At 44.8% G+C, this 21,702-nt stretch overlaps 1 protein-coding gene across 10 annotated transcripts in view; it reads left to right on the forward strand.

Moving 5' to 3' along the window:
- PPIP5K1 (diphosphoinositol pentakisphosphate kinase 1) overlaps nt 1–21,702 on the forward strand; it is a 52,887-nt gene that overhangs the window by 23,946 nt on the left and 7,239 nt on the right. For 3 of the 10 annotated variants that reach the window (XM_033190315.1, XM_033190309.1, XM_033190316.1), the window contains 2 exons: nt 3,290–3,415; nt 9,320–9,457. In XM_033190315.1, the coding sequence (XP_033046206.1) occupies nt 3,290–3,415; nt 9,320–9,457 (264 nt within the window). Of the gene's footprint in view, nt 1–3,289; nt 3,416–4,113; nt 4,177–7,652; nt 7,836–9,319; nt 9,458–21,702 lie in introns of all 10 variants that reach the window. The other 7 variants (XM_033190313.1, XM_033190310.1, XM_033190307.1 and 4 more) reach the window with 4 other exon arrangements.

The following is a 21,702-nucleotide window of genomic DNA, read 5'->3' on the forward strand; positions in this document are numbered from 1 at the left end:
CTAATCCTGTAACTTTTTCCCCTTCCTTCTGGAAAATTGACAAGTCTGAGACTGGTGTAGTGGCAGAGGCATCTCTCAGGACTTTGAGGAAATGTCTCTTGATTTTTGGATCCCTGGAAAGGGGTAGAGAACATCATTCAACTTTTTTTGAGAGCACAGACGGCAGGAAGGACCAAGCCTCAGAGGGTATTGTATTCTTTGGGTGGGGGGTCGGTCCTTGGGAGGAACTATCTCTGAGCACAGTGCCTTGTGAGCCAATAACTAGAACTGGAGGTCAGACATGATTGTGTGGGGTCTGGACTTGGTCCCCTTGCTCTTTCTATCTTGTCCTATCATTCTATTTAGCGCCTCTAATTTTTCTGTTGCTTTTGTCCTTGGCACCCATTTTCGTGGCCCCAAAATGGTCAGCTTTTGGACTAGCAGGAGGGAGAAAGGTTTTGATAACTTTCCAGGCTAATTTTATGAGAATAAGTTGCCTTCTAGATTCCTGAAATGAGAAAGATAGTTTGGGGCATGAGAAGTAAATGACAAGTATATAGATCTGGCCAGGCGCAGTGGCTTATGCCTATAATTCCAGCACTTTGGGAGGCCGAGGAAAGCAGATCACTTGAGGTCAGGAGTTCTGAGACTAGCCTGGCCAACATAGTGAAACCCCATCTCTACTTAAAATACAAAAATTAGCTGAGCATGGTGACACATGCCTGTAATCCCAGCTACTGGGAGGTTGAGACACGAGAATTGCTTGAATCCAGAAGATGGAGGTTGCAGTGAGCTGTGATTGTGCCCCCTATACTCCAGCCTGGGTGACAGAGTGACACTCCATCTCAAAAATACAAAAAGAAAAAGAAAAACAAAACAAAAACCGAAACAACAGTAGTGTAGATCTATGACATGGGCCTCTCTTCCCAGAAGTCTCAGTAAAGAATAGGCTCCAGACAGACTAGAAAAGAGGATAGGCTGGCCGGGCACGGTGGCTCAAGCCTGTAATCCCAGCACTTTGGGAGGCCGAGGCGGGCGGATCACAAGGTCAGGAGATCAAGACCATCCTGGCTAACACGGTGAAACCCCGTCTCTACTAAAAAGTACAAAAAACTAGCCGGGCGAGGTGGCGGGCGCCTGTAATCCCAGCTACTCGGGAGGCTGAGGCAGGAGAATGGCGTGAACCTGGGAGGCGGAGCTTGCAGTGAACTGAGATCCGGCTTGGGCGACAGAGCGAGACTCTGTCTCAAAAAAAAAAAAAAAGAAAGAAAGAAAGAAAAGAGGATAGGTGTGTCTGGCCCAGTTAAGTGGGCCATGGGTATGCTTACAAAAACAAGGCAGAAGTGTGGACATGGAGCTGGTTGGCAGATGGTGGTGGTAAGGTAGAGACCACCCTCTGAGATGATCTGGGGACTGGGCAGAACAGAGTTGGCACGACTGCACCAGAAAGTATTCAGTGGAGGAAGTGTATGTAGGACAAAGCTTGGGGTGGTCTGGGATAGAGCCAGCTAGTTTTAGCTTTGCTGAAGAAAAGCAGTCATATTTAGCAACTGTTATTACTCTCTGGAATCTCATTCCAGAGCCTGTTTGAACGTGAAAGGTGGAGGAAGTTGCTGTATAGAGGAGAGGTCCTGAATTCCTGGGTTGGAATCATCAGCCATCTGAACTTCCTGATTGCTCTGGTGACCCCGAAATCCTGGGACCCCTGAAACCATGGTCCCTTCTTGGTGGCCTCAAGGGAATTGAACTCCTTTCCACTCCATCCATAGGGAAACCCTGTGAATGTTAAGTCACAAGCCAAATCCAGGGTCTTGGCTAAGATGGATTTGGAAATAGGGAGGCAAATCCTGAGAACTTGGGTGTCAGTCTTGTTTCTTCTTGAGCACTCTGTCTTTATAGGCTATAGTAGGAGAAGGAACCATCGAATCCTAACCCTCCCCTAGATCAGCTGTTGGGGACAGTGACTGGTCTGATTTATTACATACTTCAGAGAATATTCAAATCTTATTTAATCTTCTCATTGGCAATGGAGTTCTCTTTGCTTTCTTTGAATTTATATGTGTGGGCAACTGGCTTTGAGCATAGGCTTATGAGATAATACACTTTTGAGAGCAGAAAAAACATATCTTTTTGTTGTTATTTCCTGTATTCCTTCTTAGTAGGGTGCTCATCACATAATAGGCATGCTTTACATACAATCAATTGATTCTTCACATGCCCTTCAATTTGTGTCCATCTTGACTTCAGAAACTGTGCTGGTTCCCAAAAAATAGTTATTTATTTTCTAACAATACAATTGGTCCTCAGAGTCAGGAGACCTGGGTTCTAGTCCAGCTTAACTTCTAAAAAACTAGGTGACCTTGAGCAAAGGAGGTCCCTTTTGGATCTCGGTTTCCTCATCTCTAAAATAAGAAAGTTGAACTGGATGGTCTCTGAGTCCCTTCTAGCTCAAAAAATTCAATGAGACAGGGGGCTGTGGCTCACACCTACAATCCCAGTATTATGGGAGGCCAAGGTGGGAGGGTCACTTGAGCTCGGGAGACCAACTGGGCAACATAGTGAGACCTCGTTTCTACTGAAAACAAAAAAATTGTCCAGGCATGATGGTGTATGCTTGCGATCCCATCTACTTGGGAAGCTAAGGTGGGAGGATCACTTGAGCCTGGGAGACCAAGGCTGCAGTGAGCTATGATTGTGCCACTGCACTCCAGCCTGGGCAACAGAGTTAGATCCTGTCTTAAAAAAAAAAAAAAAATTGTGAGCCTCATACTTTCATTCTTGGGAAAGGTAAAAAGGCCTGAAGGGAGGGGATGTTGAATGAAAAGCTTAGGAAGGATCAGAAGGGTGCCAGCTGAGTGTTCAGAATCAGTCTTCTAGCTTCAGTCGAAGGCTTTTCCTTTCAAACCTACAAGGACTAGATTTCTGAGTTTCTAAAGCTATATATCCAGGGTAAGGGGTGCCCAATTAAATCTAGGGGGAATCTAGAGGGACGTACCTATAATATGAGCATTTCTGAGAGCCACCTGGAGAGCACAGTCTATCCCTTTCAGTAGCGTTGAATCCCCTAATATGACTAACCCTGCATTTGTAGTGGCCTCTTGTCTCTGCCATGTAACTCTTCAGAAGAATCCCCCTTTTGCTTGCCCACTGTGACTATGCAGAAGTGTAAAGCCATTTGTAGTTATGTGGAATGGCCACATGGTGGTGACTCTGAATGGCTGTGTGTGTCTTGATGTTATGTGAAGTTGTGTATAGTTCTGTGTGATAGTTGTGGCTTTACGTGGCTACTAACACACTCCCGGCCTTGCAGGCTCACAGTGCACAGGGCTGTTCAGCACCACAGTGCTGGGTGGCTCCTCCAGTGCCCCGAATCTTCAGGACTACGCCCGCAGCCATGGCAAAAAGCTACCACCTGCCAGTCTGAAGCACCGAGATGGTATGTGGGTGGGTTTTGGGGGATAACTCCTTTTTTCACTTGTCTCTCAGCAAGGACATAGCTCAAGAACTATTCATGCTTAAGATGACATTGGCCTTATAACAAGTTTTCTTCATCAGTAATAGATAGGAGAAGGCACCAGGACCCCTTCCACCTCTCCATTTGCATTCCCTCTTGCCATAAAAATACTATTATTTATGCTTATCCCTTCATAATTTCCCACATACAGTCCTGCTGCATCAGTTTGTACTCTTTCCTGGATTCTGGCCTGTAGGGGTAAGGACCAAGGAGGATGATGCATGGTTGGGAAGAATATAGTGAAACCTCCAATAAAATGCAGCAAATTGGGTTTAGGGAAGGGAATGTTGCTCAGCTAAGGCAGAAAAGATAATATGGAAAGAGACTGGGGGAAGGGATGAATATTTCTGTGATGATTTTATTTCCAAATGACCAGAAAGAGGACACAGTGGTAAAATTAGGGTTGTTTGTAGGGGTGTATTGTGGTAGAGATGACACATAGATTCCTAAGAGATTTACCAAAGGAAGAGATTGACATGTGTTAGTTAGAAATCCAAGGGATGGGGAGGGGAGCAGGACAGATAACTAACTTTAAAGAACAGACTATCTTGCGAGCAACCTCCAGAACAGAGGGTGGGGACAAGGGTGGGTATAATCCCCATGATGTCTTTTCTCCCCAGAGCTCTTGTTTGTCCCGGCCGTAAAACGATTTTCTGTGTCGTTTGCAAAGCATCCGACTAACGGTACGTTTGCTTCTGACTCAATGTCATTCCTCCTCACCATGTCACCTCTAGACACTTGACTCTGAGTTTTGACACTGACTTTGCCTCTCCTTCCACTGTGTTGACACCCTGCTGTCTCTGAATGAGCCACTCACTAAGTGTCCCTCCTGGGATGGTTTCCTTGTGACAGCCTTAGTCTTGGTTGCAGCCTGGCTGCCCCATCCCTGTGGCAACTCAGGGTCTTACTTCCATAATCACCGTCATCACTTTTGTCAGCATCACCACCAAAACACCATCAAAACCTCTCCCTTTCCTATCACATGACTGCCAGGCTGTGTACAGATATGATGGTTCCCCTTCTTAGGATGGGAATAGTGTTTCCTAGATTGATTCCATTTCTTCTCTTCCCCCATACCCCCAATTCCTCAGCTTATATAACTTTGATCTTTCTGTTTTTTCTCCAACTCTTTTGTTGGGGTGGATGTGGATAACTAGTTTGTTCCTCTTTTGGAGCAGTGCTGCAGTTCCCAGCTCCTAAGCCTACTTATATGGGTGTTAGTCTTGAGTATATAGTTTCCCATCTCCATATTTCTTTCTCCTGCCATTATGTGTATGTTGTGTGGCTCTTGTGCTCCTGACATTTGCTTTATGTTACTACTAACCTAGTGCCTGGGCCTAGAAAACAAGAGCCCAGGTTGCTTTGGGATAAAAAATAAAGAGTAGGAGGTAGTAGGTAAAAGAAAAAGGACCGTACCTTGAGTTTTTAAGTGTAGTTTCCATGTGGCACCAGCCTACCTATGGGATGTCTGCTGGGGATTCTGGGGGAGCTTAGGAATGAATAATATTTTAAGAACATTGAAGAACCGGGTCTGCCCACACTGCGGTGGGAGAGCTTGGAGATCTCTGTAAACCATAAATTGAGGGGTATGGTCTCTTTGTAGGGTATAGCAGGAGAACCGAGGCTCACTCTCTTTGTAAGTTGTATCCTTGGTATCCTTATTTTTCTCTCTGTATTATATTTTGTCTTCAAGGTGAATCTAGTTTTTAGGTATGGTTTTCTTCTATTCAAGAGCTAAGACTCTCTGAGGGAAGTAAAATTAGACTACCAAACCTCTATATGCTAATCTCCTGTTGCCTAGCAAGTGACAGCTGCTAGATTTTAGCCCAGTCAGGTTGTACATCTTCACAAGGCACTGCTGAAATCTCTCCCTAGGTTGACTAGCCTATGCTGGCTCAGTTTATCCCTGCCCCCAGGCTCCCAATTGTGCCTGTGGCAGGAATTCCCATTCAGAGCCTCATGGGTGTGCCCGCTCATTTAGCTTCAAGCTCTTCTGTCCTTCATGTGCCACAGCCATCTCCAGAATAGAACCTGATGCATCAATAGCACAGCCTGGGACTTGGACTTAGGGTCCACAGTATAGTACGAGGAACGTGGGCTACTCAAATCAGAGCTAAATCACATATCTCCTAGTTCTTAGGTGCCATAAGAAAAGACCCAAGTCCATAAAGCAGACCCTCAGACCTATGTACCTCCAGTTCCCCAAAGCCCTGTTTAGCAGCCTCACCCATTGAAGAAGTTTTAATTCTGCCAAAAGGAGGTGAGGAAAAAAGAGCTGGATAATGCAGGTATTGTGCAGGAAAACAAATTTAAGATCCCCAATACCCTGCACACTTCCTCAGGGGTCTTGTGGCCTCCTTTGTTTTTCTTGTGCTGGAGCTTGGAGGCTAATATGCTTAAGAAGCCAGAATCTGGGTTCTACCTGTTGACAACAGCAGAAATTTGGAGCTGTATGTCACTTGCTGAGGAAGATTATCTAGATTCAATTTGACCCTCAAGAAATATGAAGGCTCTCCTCCATGGCCAAGATCTTGCTTGACTGACCAGCAATTACAAAGTGGATGTTTTGTCTGTAGTTGCAGATAAGTCACAGCAGCTCTGTCATCACCATCTCCTTGCCATGATATCTGGCTTTGAAACAGCAGCTAGACATACTGGACCTGGCTTTGAAAAAGAGGCAAGGCAGTGTGTCTTCACACTTTGATGAGAGAGCAGCCCTCAGCCTATCCCTGCCTCTGTTCCTGATAAGCTGCTGTTATATCCTGTAACTATATCCAGCACACAAGTATAGCCTGTTACTAAACTGCACACTGAACTCACCAAAGTAAATTAATAAAGTGGGAAAGACTGTGGCTCACGCTCATCCAGAATGTCAGCATGTGACCACTGGATTTGTCAAGCCCATTATCTTCTAGGGACCCATGTAACTATGTGACCATTGGTACATACAGTTAGTGCTCACAAGACTAGCCTAGGTAGAGCTGAAATCTGTCCTGACATCCAAGCTAAGGTCTCTGAAGACCACAGTCTCATGGGATCACCTTGTGGAGCCAGTTCTGGTCTGGGAGTTTTGAGCAGTCATCCTCAGCTGCCTTGATTCTACCTTCTCTATACCAACATCCCGTATTCAAGTTCTTGTCCATCCTCACATCATGTCTTAAGATCCCATACCTTTTCTCTAAGATCTTTCCCTGTTGTTCCTCTTACACTCCTCTCCACATGCCTTTGACTGCCTTCAACCTTTTGTAGCTCAATTACATGCATCCACAAAGTTTGCCAAGTAGCTAAAATGAGGGGTTCAGAATCAAAGCTTTTCCACTCACCAGCTGAAAAACGTGCAGTTAGACTCACCAGCAGTGGGAAGAAAATGTAAAATTTTATCTAACTTTCAGCTTCATAATGGATACAGTATCTCTAAGTCCTGAGTTTTATGTGTACTTTTTTTTTTAACTGATTGTTTAAACAACAGTAAGGTCAGGGATGGTTAGTCAATATTGGTATTTTCACATATTGATTCCATTTTCCACACATACCATTTTAAAGGAGTTCTACATCTGGTTTCCTGTCAGTCTCCTGTGCCAGCTGCCTAATACCATCCCTGTCTTTGGCTATCTTAGAGTGTGGTCCAGAAGGCCTGCCCTAAAAAAGAGCCTTTTTAGCTTGACTGTCTTGATACCAATACCATCCTTGACAGTCTTCTCGGAGTGACTTTGAACTTTTCATTTTTATCCCTACTTCGTAAATCCATTCACCTGAGAATGTAGGCCCTAAGTAGGGTTCATCCAATGATGAGGGATCCTGAAGCTGTAGTCAAGACTCCCAGCTACAAAACTGCCAGCTCACCCCTGTTCACAATGATGTGACTGCTGTCTACAAGCACCGACTCAATTATGCTCAAGGAGGAAGGGGAGGACATTGCTGTATGATGAGGTCTCACTTATCCCTTCTTTCAGACTCGTTGTGTGATGACACCACTCTTCTTCCCTGCAAGAGATGCCCAGTGGCTCTGACCATCTCTGCTTCTCTCTTAGCTCACCTTGGATCTGAGTGTCCCCACCTCCCAGTAATGCTTGTGCTAGTCAGTGCCCCCCTCATTGTCTCTCCCTCTTCTCTTTCTCTATCTTTGTGCTTCCTGCCGTGGTCCCCTCACCCCCTCCAGAGCTGCTGGATGACCAGCACCCTGTGGTCCGGTTGCTGCGCAGTTTTTCCTCTGACTGTACAGGGGGCCGGCCAGTCTCCTTGGATGCCACGCTGGCGCATCACCTGCACCAGTGCTCCTACCACCTGCGCCTCTTCCGGAACTGGCTGCGCTCAGGCCAGGATGATCCCGAGTGCCTCTACGGTACCCCCTGCCACCAAGCTGGCTGCTGCCACTACCCTGGCTGGGACTGACTGCTTTGCTTATTGCACTTCTGGCAGGAGAGCCCACCTATTTCTTTCTCCTGTTTGCCTTGAGGTTATGTAACTTGCATTTAGTGGCTTGGATGGGATTGGGGCCGGACTGCCTGGTAGCTGTAGCATTGGCTGCTCATCCCTTCCTATTCTCCTTTCTCACCACCCCCTAATGTTACTCATCCCCCAGTTCTATTCAATACGGGAGTAATCTCTTGCCTTGGAATCTGTTCTTACGACTCTAACACTCTACTGCCACCATCTTCAAATCCAAATGTTTTTCTAGCCACTCTGAGGAGCTAGAGGCAGTAACTTTCCTGCCCTCCTGCCATTAGATCATGGGGGAAATTGAGGCACAGAAGCCTCAATTGTATCCTTGGGGCAAACAAAGGACAGAGCTTAGAAGATGGTCAGGTTATAACCCTTTTGAGTTACGGGCTTTAGTCACTGGTAAACAGGAAGCTGTCTTGCATAGACATTGTTGTCCCGCATATCCTTAGTCCCTTTAAGGAGATGTTGAGGAGGCATAGGAAAGATTGGGGACTGAGAAAGTGGTTGGGATGTGTTTTTCTTGATCCTCCATTGGGGACATTTTTTCCATCACCAGTCCCTAGTATTAGGGTTACATATTTATGTTTACCCTTGACCCTACCCAGACTGATAGACCTACATTGGAATTCTTGGGTTTCGAGCAGAAAATCAGTGCTTTTTCTTTTTTCTAGGGCATTTGCCTCATTTTTCTGGTGAAGTACAAAGATCCTAGCAAGTCTGGGGTTTTCCAGTAGATCAGAAGGGTGAAGCTTTGATGTGATGGAAACTATCAAGAAAGAACTTCCATCCCCATCCTATTCATGCATGTGGTTTTCCTGGGCTGAGCTTCATGTGTATTGCATGCCCTCCAGTTTGCATCCAAGTACTCTAGCCTTTCTACAGACATCCTAAATTTGCATGAACCCCTTCTCAGATTCCATGTCCTTCTCCTTAATCTGGTTCTCTTATTCATGATACCCAAAATCTGCTGTTTCTTCCCAGTTCCCTGACCTCCCTATCTCATGTTAGATCTGCAGTTTCACCCCTTACCTCTGGATCCTTGTTTTATTCCCCCAGAAAGTGTGAGAACAGTGTTGGTGCTTACCTTACTGGGATTCTGTTTATTTTTCCATGGGACATTGCAAACTCTCCATAGGTAGCATGAGAGGTGATTTGATTCACCTGGAGGCCTTAGCAGGTAGATATTTTAGGAAATCTGAAAGTGAGAAAAAGAGACTCCCCTAGGGGCTCTAAAGAGTTCCCTCTCCTAAGAGTCTTGGATACCCCACACTCCAAAAGCCACGGACTCTCCTGATGGTTCTCAGGGACTCTCCATGCTTCCTTGTCCAGTTGGGGTATATCTGGCAGGAATAACATTGACTTTGCCCATCTCTTTTCAAACAGGATTTGAAGGGTGTTCCATGGTGCCTACCATCTACCCTCTGGAAACACTGCATAATGCCCTTTCCCTACGACAAGTGAGTGAATTCTTGAGTAGAGTCTGCCAGCGCCACACTGATGCCCAGGCACAGGCATCTGCAGGTATGGATACTTTTACTTTTTACTCTTCTGTCTGCCCCCATGCCCATGCTTCCTAGAATATAAGAAAGTAGTAAATTAAAAAGCTAGTTAGGCAATCCACAAAGACACAAAAGTACCCTTAAAAATGTATAATTGGTGGCTGGGCGCGGTGGTTTGTGTCTGTTATCCCAGCACTTTGGGAGGCCGAGGCAGGTGGATCACCTGAGGTTAGGAGTTTGAGACAAGCCTGGCCAACATGGTGAAACCCTGTCGCTACTGAAAAAAAAAAAAAAATACGGCCGGATGCAGTGGCTCACGCCTGTAATCCCAGTACTTTGGCAGGGCTAGGTAGGCGGATCACAAGGTCAAGAGATGGAGACCATCCTGGCCAACGTGGTGAAACCCTGTCTCTACTAAAAATACCAAAATTAGATGGGCATGGTGGTGTGCACCTGTAGTCCCAGCTACCTAGGAGGCTGAGGCAGGAGAATCGCTTGAACCTGGAAGGCAGAGGTTGGAGTGAGCCGAGATCATGCCACTACACTCCAGCCTGGCAACAGAGTGAGACTCCATCTCAAAAAACAAACAAACAAACAAAAAAACAAACAAACAAAAAAGCAAACAAAAAAAAACAAACATTAGCCGAGCATGGTGGTATGTGCCTGTAGTCCTAGCTACTTGGGAATCTAAGGCAGGAGAATTACTTGAGCCCGGGAGGCGGAGGTTGCTGTGAGCCAAGATCATGCCACTGCGCTCCAGCCTGGGTGACAGAGCGAGACTCCATCTCAAAAAAAAAAAAAAAAAAAGGATAATTGCATAGGCCAGCTAAACATCATAGAAATATCACTCCTTCCTAAGGTAATTAATTCAACATAATCCCAATAAAAATATGGTTTTTCTAAAATCAAATCACTTCTGAAGTTTTCATTGAAAAATAAGAACAGTGAAGAGTGAGTTGGGGGCAGTGGCTCACGTTTGTAATCCCAGCAACTCTTGAGGCTGAGGCAGGAGGATTGCTGAGGCCAGGAGTTCAAGACTAGCCTGTGCAGGCCAGGTGCAGTGGCTCACACCTGTAATCCCAGAACTTTGGGAGGCCGAAATGGGCAGATCACGAGGTCAGGAGATCGAGACCATCCTGGCTAACATGCTGAAACCCTGTCTCTACTAAAAATACAAAAAATTAGCCGGGCGTGGTGGTGAGTGCCTGTAGTCTCAGCTACTTGGGCGGCTGAGCCAGGAGAATGGCATGAACCTGGGAGGTGGAGCTTGCAGTGAGCCGAGATCGCGCCATTGCACTCCAGCCTGGGTGACAGAGCGAGACTCCATCTCAAAAAAAAAAAAAAGAAAAAGGGACTAGCCTCTGTAACATAGTGAGATCCCCATCTCTTTGGGGGGGAAAAAAAAAAGCTATGCATGGTGGTGTGTGCCTGTACTCTTATCTACTTGGGATGTTGAAGCGGGAGGATAACTTGAACCCAGGAGTTCAAGGCTGCAGTGAGCTATGATCACACCACTGTCCTCCATCCTGGGTGGACAGAGCAAGGTTCTACCACAGAAAAAAGAGAGAGAGAGTGAGAAGTGAAGAAAACGCTGAAAAGAAGAGCAAGCAAATACTAGCCCTACCACATTTTAAATCATTCTATAAAACGTCATTTTAGTTTTGATTTTTGTGATCATAGCTCACTGCAGTCGGAAACTCCTGGGCTCAAACGATCCTCTTGCCTTGGCCTCTCAAAGCACTGGTATTACAGGTATGACAGAAAGACTTTTTTTGAGACAGAGTCTCACTCTGTCACCCAAGCTGGGGTGCAGTGGCAGGACCTCAGGTCATTGCAACCTCTGTCTCTCAGGTTCAAGCAGTTCTCCCTGCCTCAGCCTCCTGAATAGCTGGTATTACAGGCACTAGCCACCACGCCTGGCTAATTTTTGTATTTTTAGTAGAGATGGGGTTTTGCCATGTTGCCCAGGCTGATCTTGAACTCCTGACCTCAGGTGATCCACCCGCCTCAGCCTCCCAAAGTGCTGGGATTACTGGTGTGAGCCACCACACCCATCCAGAAAGACTTTTTAGTAAATAGACTGGGGGTAATTGAATAGCCATTTGACAACAATTAAAATTGAACCCCCACTGTATACTAGGATAAACTCCATATGGATCAGAAATCTAAATGTAAAAATTAAATCATGTGGTAGGTAACTCTAAGGGCTTGTTCATCCACAGAAACACCAAAAAGTAAGAAGAAACTGTCAGAACCAACATTTTGAGAACTCTGGAGAATAGTAAAAGATTTGCAGTAACCAGGAGAATGCTGAATCCAGGAAGAGGCAACCTAAAAATGGCAGAAAAGCTTTGCAGCATTTTTACTCACTCTTGCCCCACCCCGCCTCCCTGGCTTGGTTGTACTCTTGAAGATGGCAGCCCATGTTCTCAATGTAGGACCCTGGTTCCTGGTTCCAGAGGGAGCAGAGAAGACCTTATTCTCAAAGAATTTTGTCTGTTCTAATTTGTTGGTGGGCTACTTGAAGGATTGACACAAAGTGCCTACCTTTGTTTTGTCTAACTCTAACTCAGGGCAGAAAAGTGGCTGTGCAAAGAGCATTCCTTAAAAACATTGTAAGGCAAATGAACAACCTGTGCCTGGTCTCAGAATGCACTTTTATTTTTTGAGATGGAGTTTCGCTCTGTCACCCAGGCTGGAGTGCCACCATGTCTGGCTAAGTTTTGTATTTTTAGTAGAGATGGGATTTCGCCATGTTGGCCAGGCTGGTCTCGAACTCCTGACCTCATGTGATCCACCCACCTCAGCCTCCCAAAGGTGCTAGGGTTACAGGTGTGAGCCACCACACCTGGCCAGAATGCACTTTTTTTTTTTCTTTTTTTCTTTTTTTTGAGATGGAGTTTCGCTCTGTTGCCAGACTGGAGTGCAGTGGCACAATCTTGGCTTACTGCAACCTCCACTTCCCAGCTTCAGGCAGTTCTCCTGCCTCAGCCTCCCGAATAGTTGGGACTACAGGTGCGTGCCACCATACCCAGTCAATTTTTGTATTTTTTAGGAGAGATGGGGTTTCACCATGTTGGCCAGGATGGTCTTAATCTCTTGACCTTGTGATCTGCCTGCCTCGGCCTCCCAAAGTGCTGGGATTACAGGCATGAGCCACCGCGCCCAGCCCACAATGCCCTTTTTAAAGTGTCCACAGGACACTCTATTTATTTATTTAAAGTTGAATTGGTTTATTTCCTAATTTGCAATTCTTAAATGTTTTTATAGGAAATGCAATATTACTTACAGTCAAAATTTTAAGGCCAGGCGCGGTGGCTAACGCCTGCAATCCTAGCACTTTGAGAGGCCAAGGCGGTTGGATTGCCCGAGCTCAGGAGTTTGAGACCAGCCTGGCCAATATGGTGAAATCCGTCTGTACTAAAAATAAAAAAAAGTTAACTGGGTGTGGTGGTGCACATCTGTAATCCCAGCTATTCAGGAGGCTGAGGCAGGAGAATTGCTAGAACTGGGGAGGTGGAAGTTGCAGTGAGCCAAGATCGTGCCACTGCACTCCAGCCTGGGTGACACAGCGAGACTCCATCTCTAAAAAAATAAAAATTAAACAAAAATTCAACCAGTCTTGGTGGCTCACACCTGTAATCCCAGCACTTTGGGAGGCTGAGGCTGGCAGATCACTTGAGTTCAAGAGTTCAAGATCAGTCTGGGCAACATGGCAGAACCCCATCTCTACCAAAAAAAAAAAAAAAAAAAGGCCAGGCACGGTGGCTCAAGCCTGTAATCCCAGCACTTTGGGAGGCCGAGACGGGCGGATCACGAGGTCAGGAGATCCAGACCATCCTAGCTAACACGGTGAAACCTCGTCTCTACTAAAAATACAAAAAAACTAGCCAGGCGAGGTGGCAGGCGCCTGTAGTCCCAGCTACTCCGGAGGCTGAGGCAGGAGAATGGCGTAAATCCGGGAGGCGGAGCTTGCAGTGAGCTGAGATCCGGCCACTGCACTCCAGCGCGGGCGACAGAGTGAGACTCCGCCTCAAAAAAAAAAAAAATTAGCCAGGTGTGGTGGCATGCACCTGGGGTCCTAGCTATTTGGAAGGCTGCAGTGGGAGGATCACCTAAGCCTGGGAGGTGGAGGTTGCAGTGAGCCGAGATTGTGCCACTGCACTCTAGCCTGGGTGACAGACTGAGACCCTGTCTCAAAAATAAATAAATAAATAAAAATAGAAAACTCCAACAGTTTTCTTATTGCAAGACTATTGTAATAAGGTGAGCAGAAGAAAAGCAATCAAGATTTAGGAAAATACAGTAGTGTTTTATGTTTTTAATTTATTAATTTATAGTTTATACTCTTAACGCCTGGGCATGGTGGCTCACGCCTATAATCCCCGTACTTTGGGAGTCCGAGGAGGGTGGATCACTTGAGGTCAGGAGTTCAAGACTAGCCTGGCCAACATGGTGAAACCTTGTCTCTACTAAAAAATACAAAAATTAGCCAGGCATGGTGGCAGGCACCTGTAATCCCAGCTACTCAGGAGGCTGAGGTGGTAGAATCGCTTGAACTTGGGAGGCAGAGGATGCAGTGAGCTGAGATTGCGCTACTGCACTCCAGCCTAGGTGACAAGAGCGAAACTCTGTCTCAAAAAAAAAAAAAAAAATAGGCCGGGTGTGGTGGCTCACGCCTGTAATCCCAGCACTTTGGGAGGCCGAGGCGGGTGGATCACAAGGTCAGGAGATTGAGACCATCCTGGCTAACATGGTGAAACCCCGTCTCTACTAAAAATGCAAAACAAATTAGCCGGGCGTGGCGGCAGGCGCCTGTAGTCCCAGCTACTTGGGAGGCTGAGGCAGGAGAATTGCTGGAACCCAGGAGACGGAAGTTGCAGTGAGCTGAGATTGTGCCATTGCACTCCAGCCTGGGCGACAACAGCTAGACTCTGTCTCAAAAGAAAAAAAAAAATTAAACGTAGAATTACCACATGACCCAGCACTTCTACTTCTAGATATATACCCAAAAGAATTAAAAACAGAGCTGGGCATGGTGGCTTACACCTGCAATCCCAGCTCTTTGGGAGGCCAAGGTGGGCAGATCACTTGAACCCAGGAGTTCAAGAACAGCCTAGGCAACATGGTAAAACCTTGCCTCCACAAAAAAATACAGAAAATTACCCGGGCATGGTGGTGCACACCTGTAGTCCCAGTACTCAGGAGACTGAGGTGGGAGAATCACCTGAGCCCCAGAGGTTGAGACGGTAATGAGCCAAGTTCATGCCACTGCACTCCAGCCTGGGTGTCGAAATGAGACCCTGTCTCAAAAAAAAAAAAAAAAAAAGAAAATTGAAAACCGGCACGCAAACAAATACACACAGATGTTCATGGCAACACTATTTACAATAATCAAGGCTGAGGGTGATGGCTCACACCTGTAATCCCAGCTCTTTGTTAGGCCAAGGAAGGAGGATTGCTTGAGACCAGCCTGGACAACATATCTCTACAAAATAGGAAATAAAAAAATTAGCCAGGCACGGTGGTGTGCACCTGTAGTCTTAGCTACTCTGGAGGCTGAGGCAGGAGGATCACCTGAACCCAGGAATTCAAGGTTACAGTGAGCTATGATCACACCACTGCACTTCAGCCTTGATGACAGAGCAAGACCCTTTCTCAAAAAGTCAAAAGGCAGAAACAACTGAAATGAAACAACTGAAATGCCAATGAATAGATAAAATATAGTATGTACACACAATGGAGTATTACTGAGCTATAAAAGGGAATGAAGTACCGATACGTATTAAAATGTGAATGAACCTTAAAAACATTATGCCAAATGAAGGAAAACAAACACAAAAAGTCACATATTGTATGATTTCATTTGTATGAAATATCCAGGATAAGTAAATCCATAGAGACGGAAAGTAGATTGGTGGTTTCCAGGGTTTGGGAGTAGGATGGAATGGGGATTGACTTTTTTTTTTCCCCATAAAGTGAAAGCAAGTTTACTAAGAAAGTAAAGGAATAAAAGAATGGCTACTCCATAGGCAGAGCAGCCGGGATTGACTTCTTAATGGATATGGGGTTTCTTTTGGGGTGACGAAAATGTTTTGGAACTAGATAGAGGTAGTGGTTGCACAACACTGTGGATGTACTAAATGCCACAGAATTATACACTTTAAGATGGTTAACTTTTATGTTATATGGATTTCACCTTAATAAAAAAAATTAAGCTATGCAAGTGCTAAAAGTAAGCAGGGTGTTAGTGGTAAATTCCTTTATCATCTGAAAGTAAGGAAAGCCTAATTCTGACTCAAAGTCAAATTTGTGAATTAATAAAAAAGATTGATAAATTAGGCCAAGTGTGGTGACTCGTGCCTATAACAGCATGCTGCTCCCAAACACGTGTTTGGGAGGCCGAGGCAGAAGGATCGCTGGAGCCCAGGAGTTCGCGGATGGAGTGAGCTATGATTGTGCTACTACATTCCAGCCTGAACAACCCCATCACTCAATTAAAAAAAAAAAAAAGTGTACAGAGAAAGAAATGCAGATAGCCATTGTACATACGAAATTATGCTTAACCTTCTATAAGAGGTATGCAAATTAAAACTACACTGAGATATTATTTCTCACCTGTTAGATTGGAAAAAATCCAAAAGTTTGACAATACACTCTCTTGGCAAATCTGGTGAAACCAGAAATCCTGTACATTGTTGTTGGGGGTACAACAAGGGTACAATCTCTGTGGAGGTAAATTTTGTAGTATCTCACAGAATTATCGTTAATCTCTGGTCCAATAATCCACTTTTTTTTTTTTCGAGACAGAGTCTTGCTCTGTCACCCGGGCTGGAGTGCAGTGGCACCATCTTGGTTCACTGCAAGCTCCACCTCCTGGGTTCACGCCATTCTCCTGCCTCAGCCTCCCGAGTAGCTGGGACTACAGGTGCCCGCCACCACACTAGGCTAATTTTTTGTATTTTTAGTACAGACAGGGTTTCACCATGTTAACCAGGATGGTCTCAATCTCCTGACCTCATGATCCGCCTGTCTTGGCCTCCCAAAATGCTGGGATTACAGGCGTGAGCCACTGTGCCTGGCCCCAATAATCCACTTTTAAGACTCTATTCTGAAGCCATTTCTATGCAAAGTTGAAATAACATTTATTGGGCCGGGCGCGGTGGCTCAAGCCTGTAATCCCAGCACTTTGGGAGGCCGAGACGGGCGGATCACGAGGTCAGGAGATCGAGACCATCCTGGCTAACACGGTGAAACCCCGTCTCTACTAAAAATACAAAAAACTAGCTGGGCGAGGTGTCGGGCGCCTGTAGTCCCAGCTACTCGGGAGGCTGAGGCAGGAGAATGGTGTAAAACCCGGGAGGCGGAGCTTGCAGTGAGCTGAAATCCGGCCACTGCACTCCAGCCCGGGCGAAAGAGCAAGACTCCGTCTCAAAAAAAAAAAAAAAAAAAAAAAAAAAAAAAAAAAAGAAATAACATTTATTTATGTATTTTTTAGAGACAGGGTCTTGCTCTGTCACCTAGGCTGGATTACAGTGGTATGATCATGCCTGGAGAACAGTGGCATGATCACTGAAGCCTGGAAATCCTGTGTTCAAGCAATCCTCCTGCCTCAGCCTCCCAAATAGCTGGAACTACAGACATGTGCCACCATACCCAGCTAATTTTTAAAAATTTTTGTAGAGACAGAGTCTCACTTTATTGCCCAGGCTGGTCTTGAACTCCTGGCCTCAATGACTCTCCTGCCTAAGCCTCCCAGAGTGCTGGGATTATCGATGTAAGCCACTACTCCCAGCCTGAAATAACATTTATATACAGTTATTCATTGTGACATTATATAAAGTGGCAAAATATTGGAAATGACTCAGAAGTTCTTTAGTGCAAGAGTGGTTGAAAAAGCTGTGGTCGGCCAGGCGCGGTGGCTCAAGCCTGTAATCCCAGCACTTTGGGAGGCCGAGACGGGCAGATCACGAGGTCAGGAGTTCGAGACCATCCTGGCGAACACGGTGAAACCCCGTCTCTACTAAAAAATACAAAAACTAGCCGGGCGAGGTGGTGGGTGCCTGTAGTCCCAGCTACTCGGGAGGCTGAGGCAGGAGAATGGCGTAAACCCGGGAGGCGGAGCTCACAGTGAGCTGAGATCCGACCACTGCACTCCAGCCTGGGCGACAGAGCGAGACTCCGTCTCAAAAAAAAAAAAAAAAGCAAAAGCTGTGGTATGTCCACTCAATTGAATACTATGCATCTGTTAAAACTAATGAGGAAGCTCTATATGATATGATATGAAGTAATCACCAGGATATATTATTAAGTGAAAAAAACAAGATGTAGAATACTGTTAATAGTATATTACCTATATTGTAAGTAGAGAGGGGAAATAAATGAAAAATACATACGTATTTACAAAAAATACTTGCTACAGGCCAGGCGTGGTAGCTCATACCTGTAATCCCAGCACTTTGGGAGGCCGAGGCAGGCGGATCACAAGGTCAGGAGATCGAGACCATCCTGGCTAACATGGTGAAACACCATCTGTACTAAAAATACAAAAAATTAGCCTAGTGTGGTGGCGGGTGCCTGTAGTCCCAGCTACTCAGGAGGCTGAGGCAGTGAGCCAAGATGGCGCCACTGCACTCCAGCCTGGGTGACAGAGCGAGACTCTGTCTCAAAAAAAAAAAATAAAAATCAAGATAAAAATAAATTTTAAAAACTTGCTAAAAGTATAAACCAGAAACAAAATTTATTACCTCTAGAGTTAACAACAGGGAATGGGGCTAAAGGGCATGAAGGAAACAGTTTCTCTGAGTATGCCTTTTTGTATAGCTTTGACTTGTGAGTCTGTAAATGTTTTTTGAAATACAAAGTTAAATCAAAAAAAAGAAGCAAAACCTAAAATTGCAAAAAAAAGAGAAAGAAATGACCCTAACTGTATATCAAAATAGTAACATAACCACACAGGTAAAATAATTTTTCAGATAACTTTAGAATACTTTATCAGTTCTTTGGTGGGATAAAAAGAACTATAATTGTAATCCTTATTCAGTAGTTTAATTGTTAATAGTGACATTGATACTACAGTGATATTGATACTATGTATATAGTGTTTGAATATGTATATTATATATATATACATTATAGAGTAATGCAAATAAGGAATTATGTTCCTGTTGTTAGGAACCAGGATTTTCAAAGTAAGGTAAATTAGATAGAAGTATAAATTCAAAAGACTTTTAAAATACTGTAATGATAAATATGAATGGGAAATATCAATATGATTTCTGGTTTTTAAGTGCTTTTTCTAGCACTGTGCATTGGCAAATGTAACATGAGCTCCTTTAGCAACTAGATTTTGGTCTCTATGTACCATTCTCCACTAAAAGTAACCAGGATTCCATAGGGAAATAACTTGATTTTTGGTCTAGAGCAGAGTTTTTTTAAACTTTTAAAAAATTACTCTCCATCCCAGGAGTTTTTTTTAGAATTTTTTTCCCTGGTTACCTCCTACCACATGAAAATTTAACACTACAGATATATCATATATCTGTTTATGTATTGTGACCATTTGGTGGACCATAAACCATTGGAATAGCTAAGATTTTTTTACTCCCACCAAAAACCAATTTTGTTTAGAATGCATGGTTGAGGGCAAAGAAAGCCCAGGATGATCTTGCAGCATGTTGTAAAGGAAAGTAAGGAAGCAGTCAAGCCCAAAGAGGCTCTCAGTGACCAAAATTGGGACAATTTGAGCATTTGAGAGAATAATCACTATAGTTGATTAAAGTATGCTAAATGTAGCTACTCAGGAGGCTGAAGTGGGAGTATCGCTTGAGCCTAGGAGTTTGAGACCAGCCTGGGCAACAAAGCTAGATCTTATCTCTAAGAAAATTTAAAAAGTAGCCAGGCATGGTGGCACACACCTATAGTCCTAGCTACTCAGTAGACTGATGTTGGAGGATTGCTTGAGCCCAGGAGTTTGAGGCTGCAGTGAACTATGCTTGCATTACTGCATTCCAGCCTGGGTGACAGAGTAAGACCCTGTCTCTAAGAAAACACACACACACACACACACACACACACACACGCACTGAATATATATAATAAAAATCCACAAGCTCATAATGAATGAAAACAAGAGCTGGGTGCTGGGTGAGGTGGCTCACGCACCTGTAATCCTAGCACTTTGGGAGGCCGAGGAAGGGGAATCACTTGAGTTCAGGAGTTCAAGACCAGCCTGGGCAACATGGTGAAACCCCATCTCTACAAAAATACAAAGATGAGCTAGGCATTGTGCTATGCACCTGTAGTCCCAGCTACAGGAAGCTGAGGTTGGAGGATCACTTGAACCTGGGAGTTTGAGGCTGCAGTGAGCTGTGATCGTACCAGTGCATTCTAGCATGGGTGACAGAGGACGACTCTGTCTCCCAAAAAAAAAAAATTAAATAAATAAAACAAATTAATACTCATCCGCCACTATTGGAGAATATTTTTCACACTCTCTACTCTGAAAACCAATTAAAGAGAAATAAACATTCTTCCTTTTCAGTGAGAACTGTAGTTCAGTATAATCAAATAGTCCTATTTGCAGAAGGAAAATATTCCAGTTGATGGTGGAGAACTAGACATTCCTCAAAAGATCACCCCTAATCAGAAGGGGAAAACTTCACAGTGAGATCTTGTTAGTGCCACATTAACCTAGTTAGTAAACTTAGCCTTACTTATAATGGAACAATGAGACAATATGCCTCCACTATGATGCAGTATACAGTACATGGGATCACCTCTTAAAGTATTCTTAACAAAATTATTTAAAATAAATCAGCTAAGTTAGATCTAATTTCCAGTTAATAGGAAATACAAGAGATAGTGAAATAAGTTAAATGCTTTTATGTGGAAACAATCAGACAAGTCCAGAATGTGGGACATGACCTTCTGCAAAGACAACTGGCCTGTTCTTTCCTCTTTTCTCTTTTTTTTTTGAGATGGAGTCTTGCTTTGTTGCCCAGGCTGGAGTGCAGTGGCATGATCTTGGCTCACTTCAACCTCTACCTCCTAGGTTCAAGGTTCAAGTGATTCTCCTGCTTCAGCCTCCCGAGTAGCTGGGATTACAGGTGCCCACCACCATGCCCAGCTAATTTTTGTATTTTTAATAGAAATAGGGTTTCTCCATATTGGCCAGGCTGGTCTCAAATTCCTGACCTCAAGCAATCTACCCGCCTTGGCCTCCCAAAGTGCTGGGATTACAGGCATGAGCCACCATGCCTGGCCTTCTTTTCAAAAAGTTACTATGGGCTGGGGATGGTGGCTCACACCTGTAATCCTAACACTTTGGAAGGCTGAGGCAGGCAGATTGCTTGAGCCCAGGAGTTCAAGATAAGCCTAGGCAACATGGTAAAACCCATCTCTACTAAAATACAAAAAATTAGCCAGGGGTGGTGGTATGTGCCTGAGTCCCAGCTACTCAAGGGGCTGAGGTGTGATGATCGCTTGAGCCAAGAGGTAAAGACTGCAGTGAGCTGGCCAGGCGCGGTGCAGATCACGAGGTCAGGAGATCGAGACCATCCTGGCTAACACGGTGAAACCCTGTCTCTACTAAAAATACAAAAAAAAATAACTGGGCTTGGTGGTGGGCACCTATAGTCCCAGCTACTCAGGAGGCTGAGACAGGAGAATGGCATGAACCTGGGAGGCAGAGCTTGCAGTGAGCCGAGATCGCGCCACTGCACTCCAGCCTGGGTGACAGCGAGACCCTGTCTCAAAAAAGTTACTATGAAAAAAAGGAGAGGCTGCACTATTCTAGATTAAAAGAGGCTTCAGAGACATAAGATGCAGTGCATGGTTCATATTTGGATGCTTTTATAAATGACATTTGGGGGAATAATTGGGAAATTTTGAATATGGACTGGGTATTGAATAATACTAGGGAATAATTTTTAATTTTGTTTAGCTTGTTAATGGTGTTTGGCTATGTTGGAAAAAATTCTTTATGTATATCTTTCCTTTTTTTTTTTGAGATAGAGTCTCTCTGTGTTGGCCTTGGTGGAGTGCAGTGGCACAATCTCTGCTCACTGTGCAACTTCTGCCTCCTGGGTTCAAGTGATCCTCGTGCCTCAGCCTCCCAAGTAGCTGGGATTACAGGCATGCACCACCACACCCAACTAATTTTTGTATTTTTAGTAGAGACAGGGTTTCACCATGTTGGTCAGGCTGGTCTTTGAACTCCTGACCTCGTGATCTGCCTGCCTCGGCTGCCTAAAGTGCTGGAATTAC

This window comes from Trachypithecus francoisi, unplaced genomic scaffold (assembly GCF_009764315.1).
Source record: "Trachypithecus francoisi isolate TF-2019V2 unplaced genomic scaffold, Tfra_2.0 Lachesis_group3, whole genome shotgun sequence".
In the NCBI taxonomy this organism is placed as follows: Eukaryota; Metazoa; Chordata; class Mammalia; order Primates; family Cercopithecidae; genus Trachypithecus; species Trachypithecus francoisi.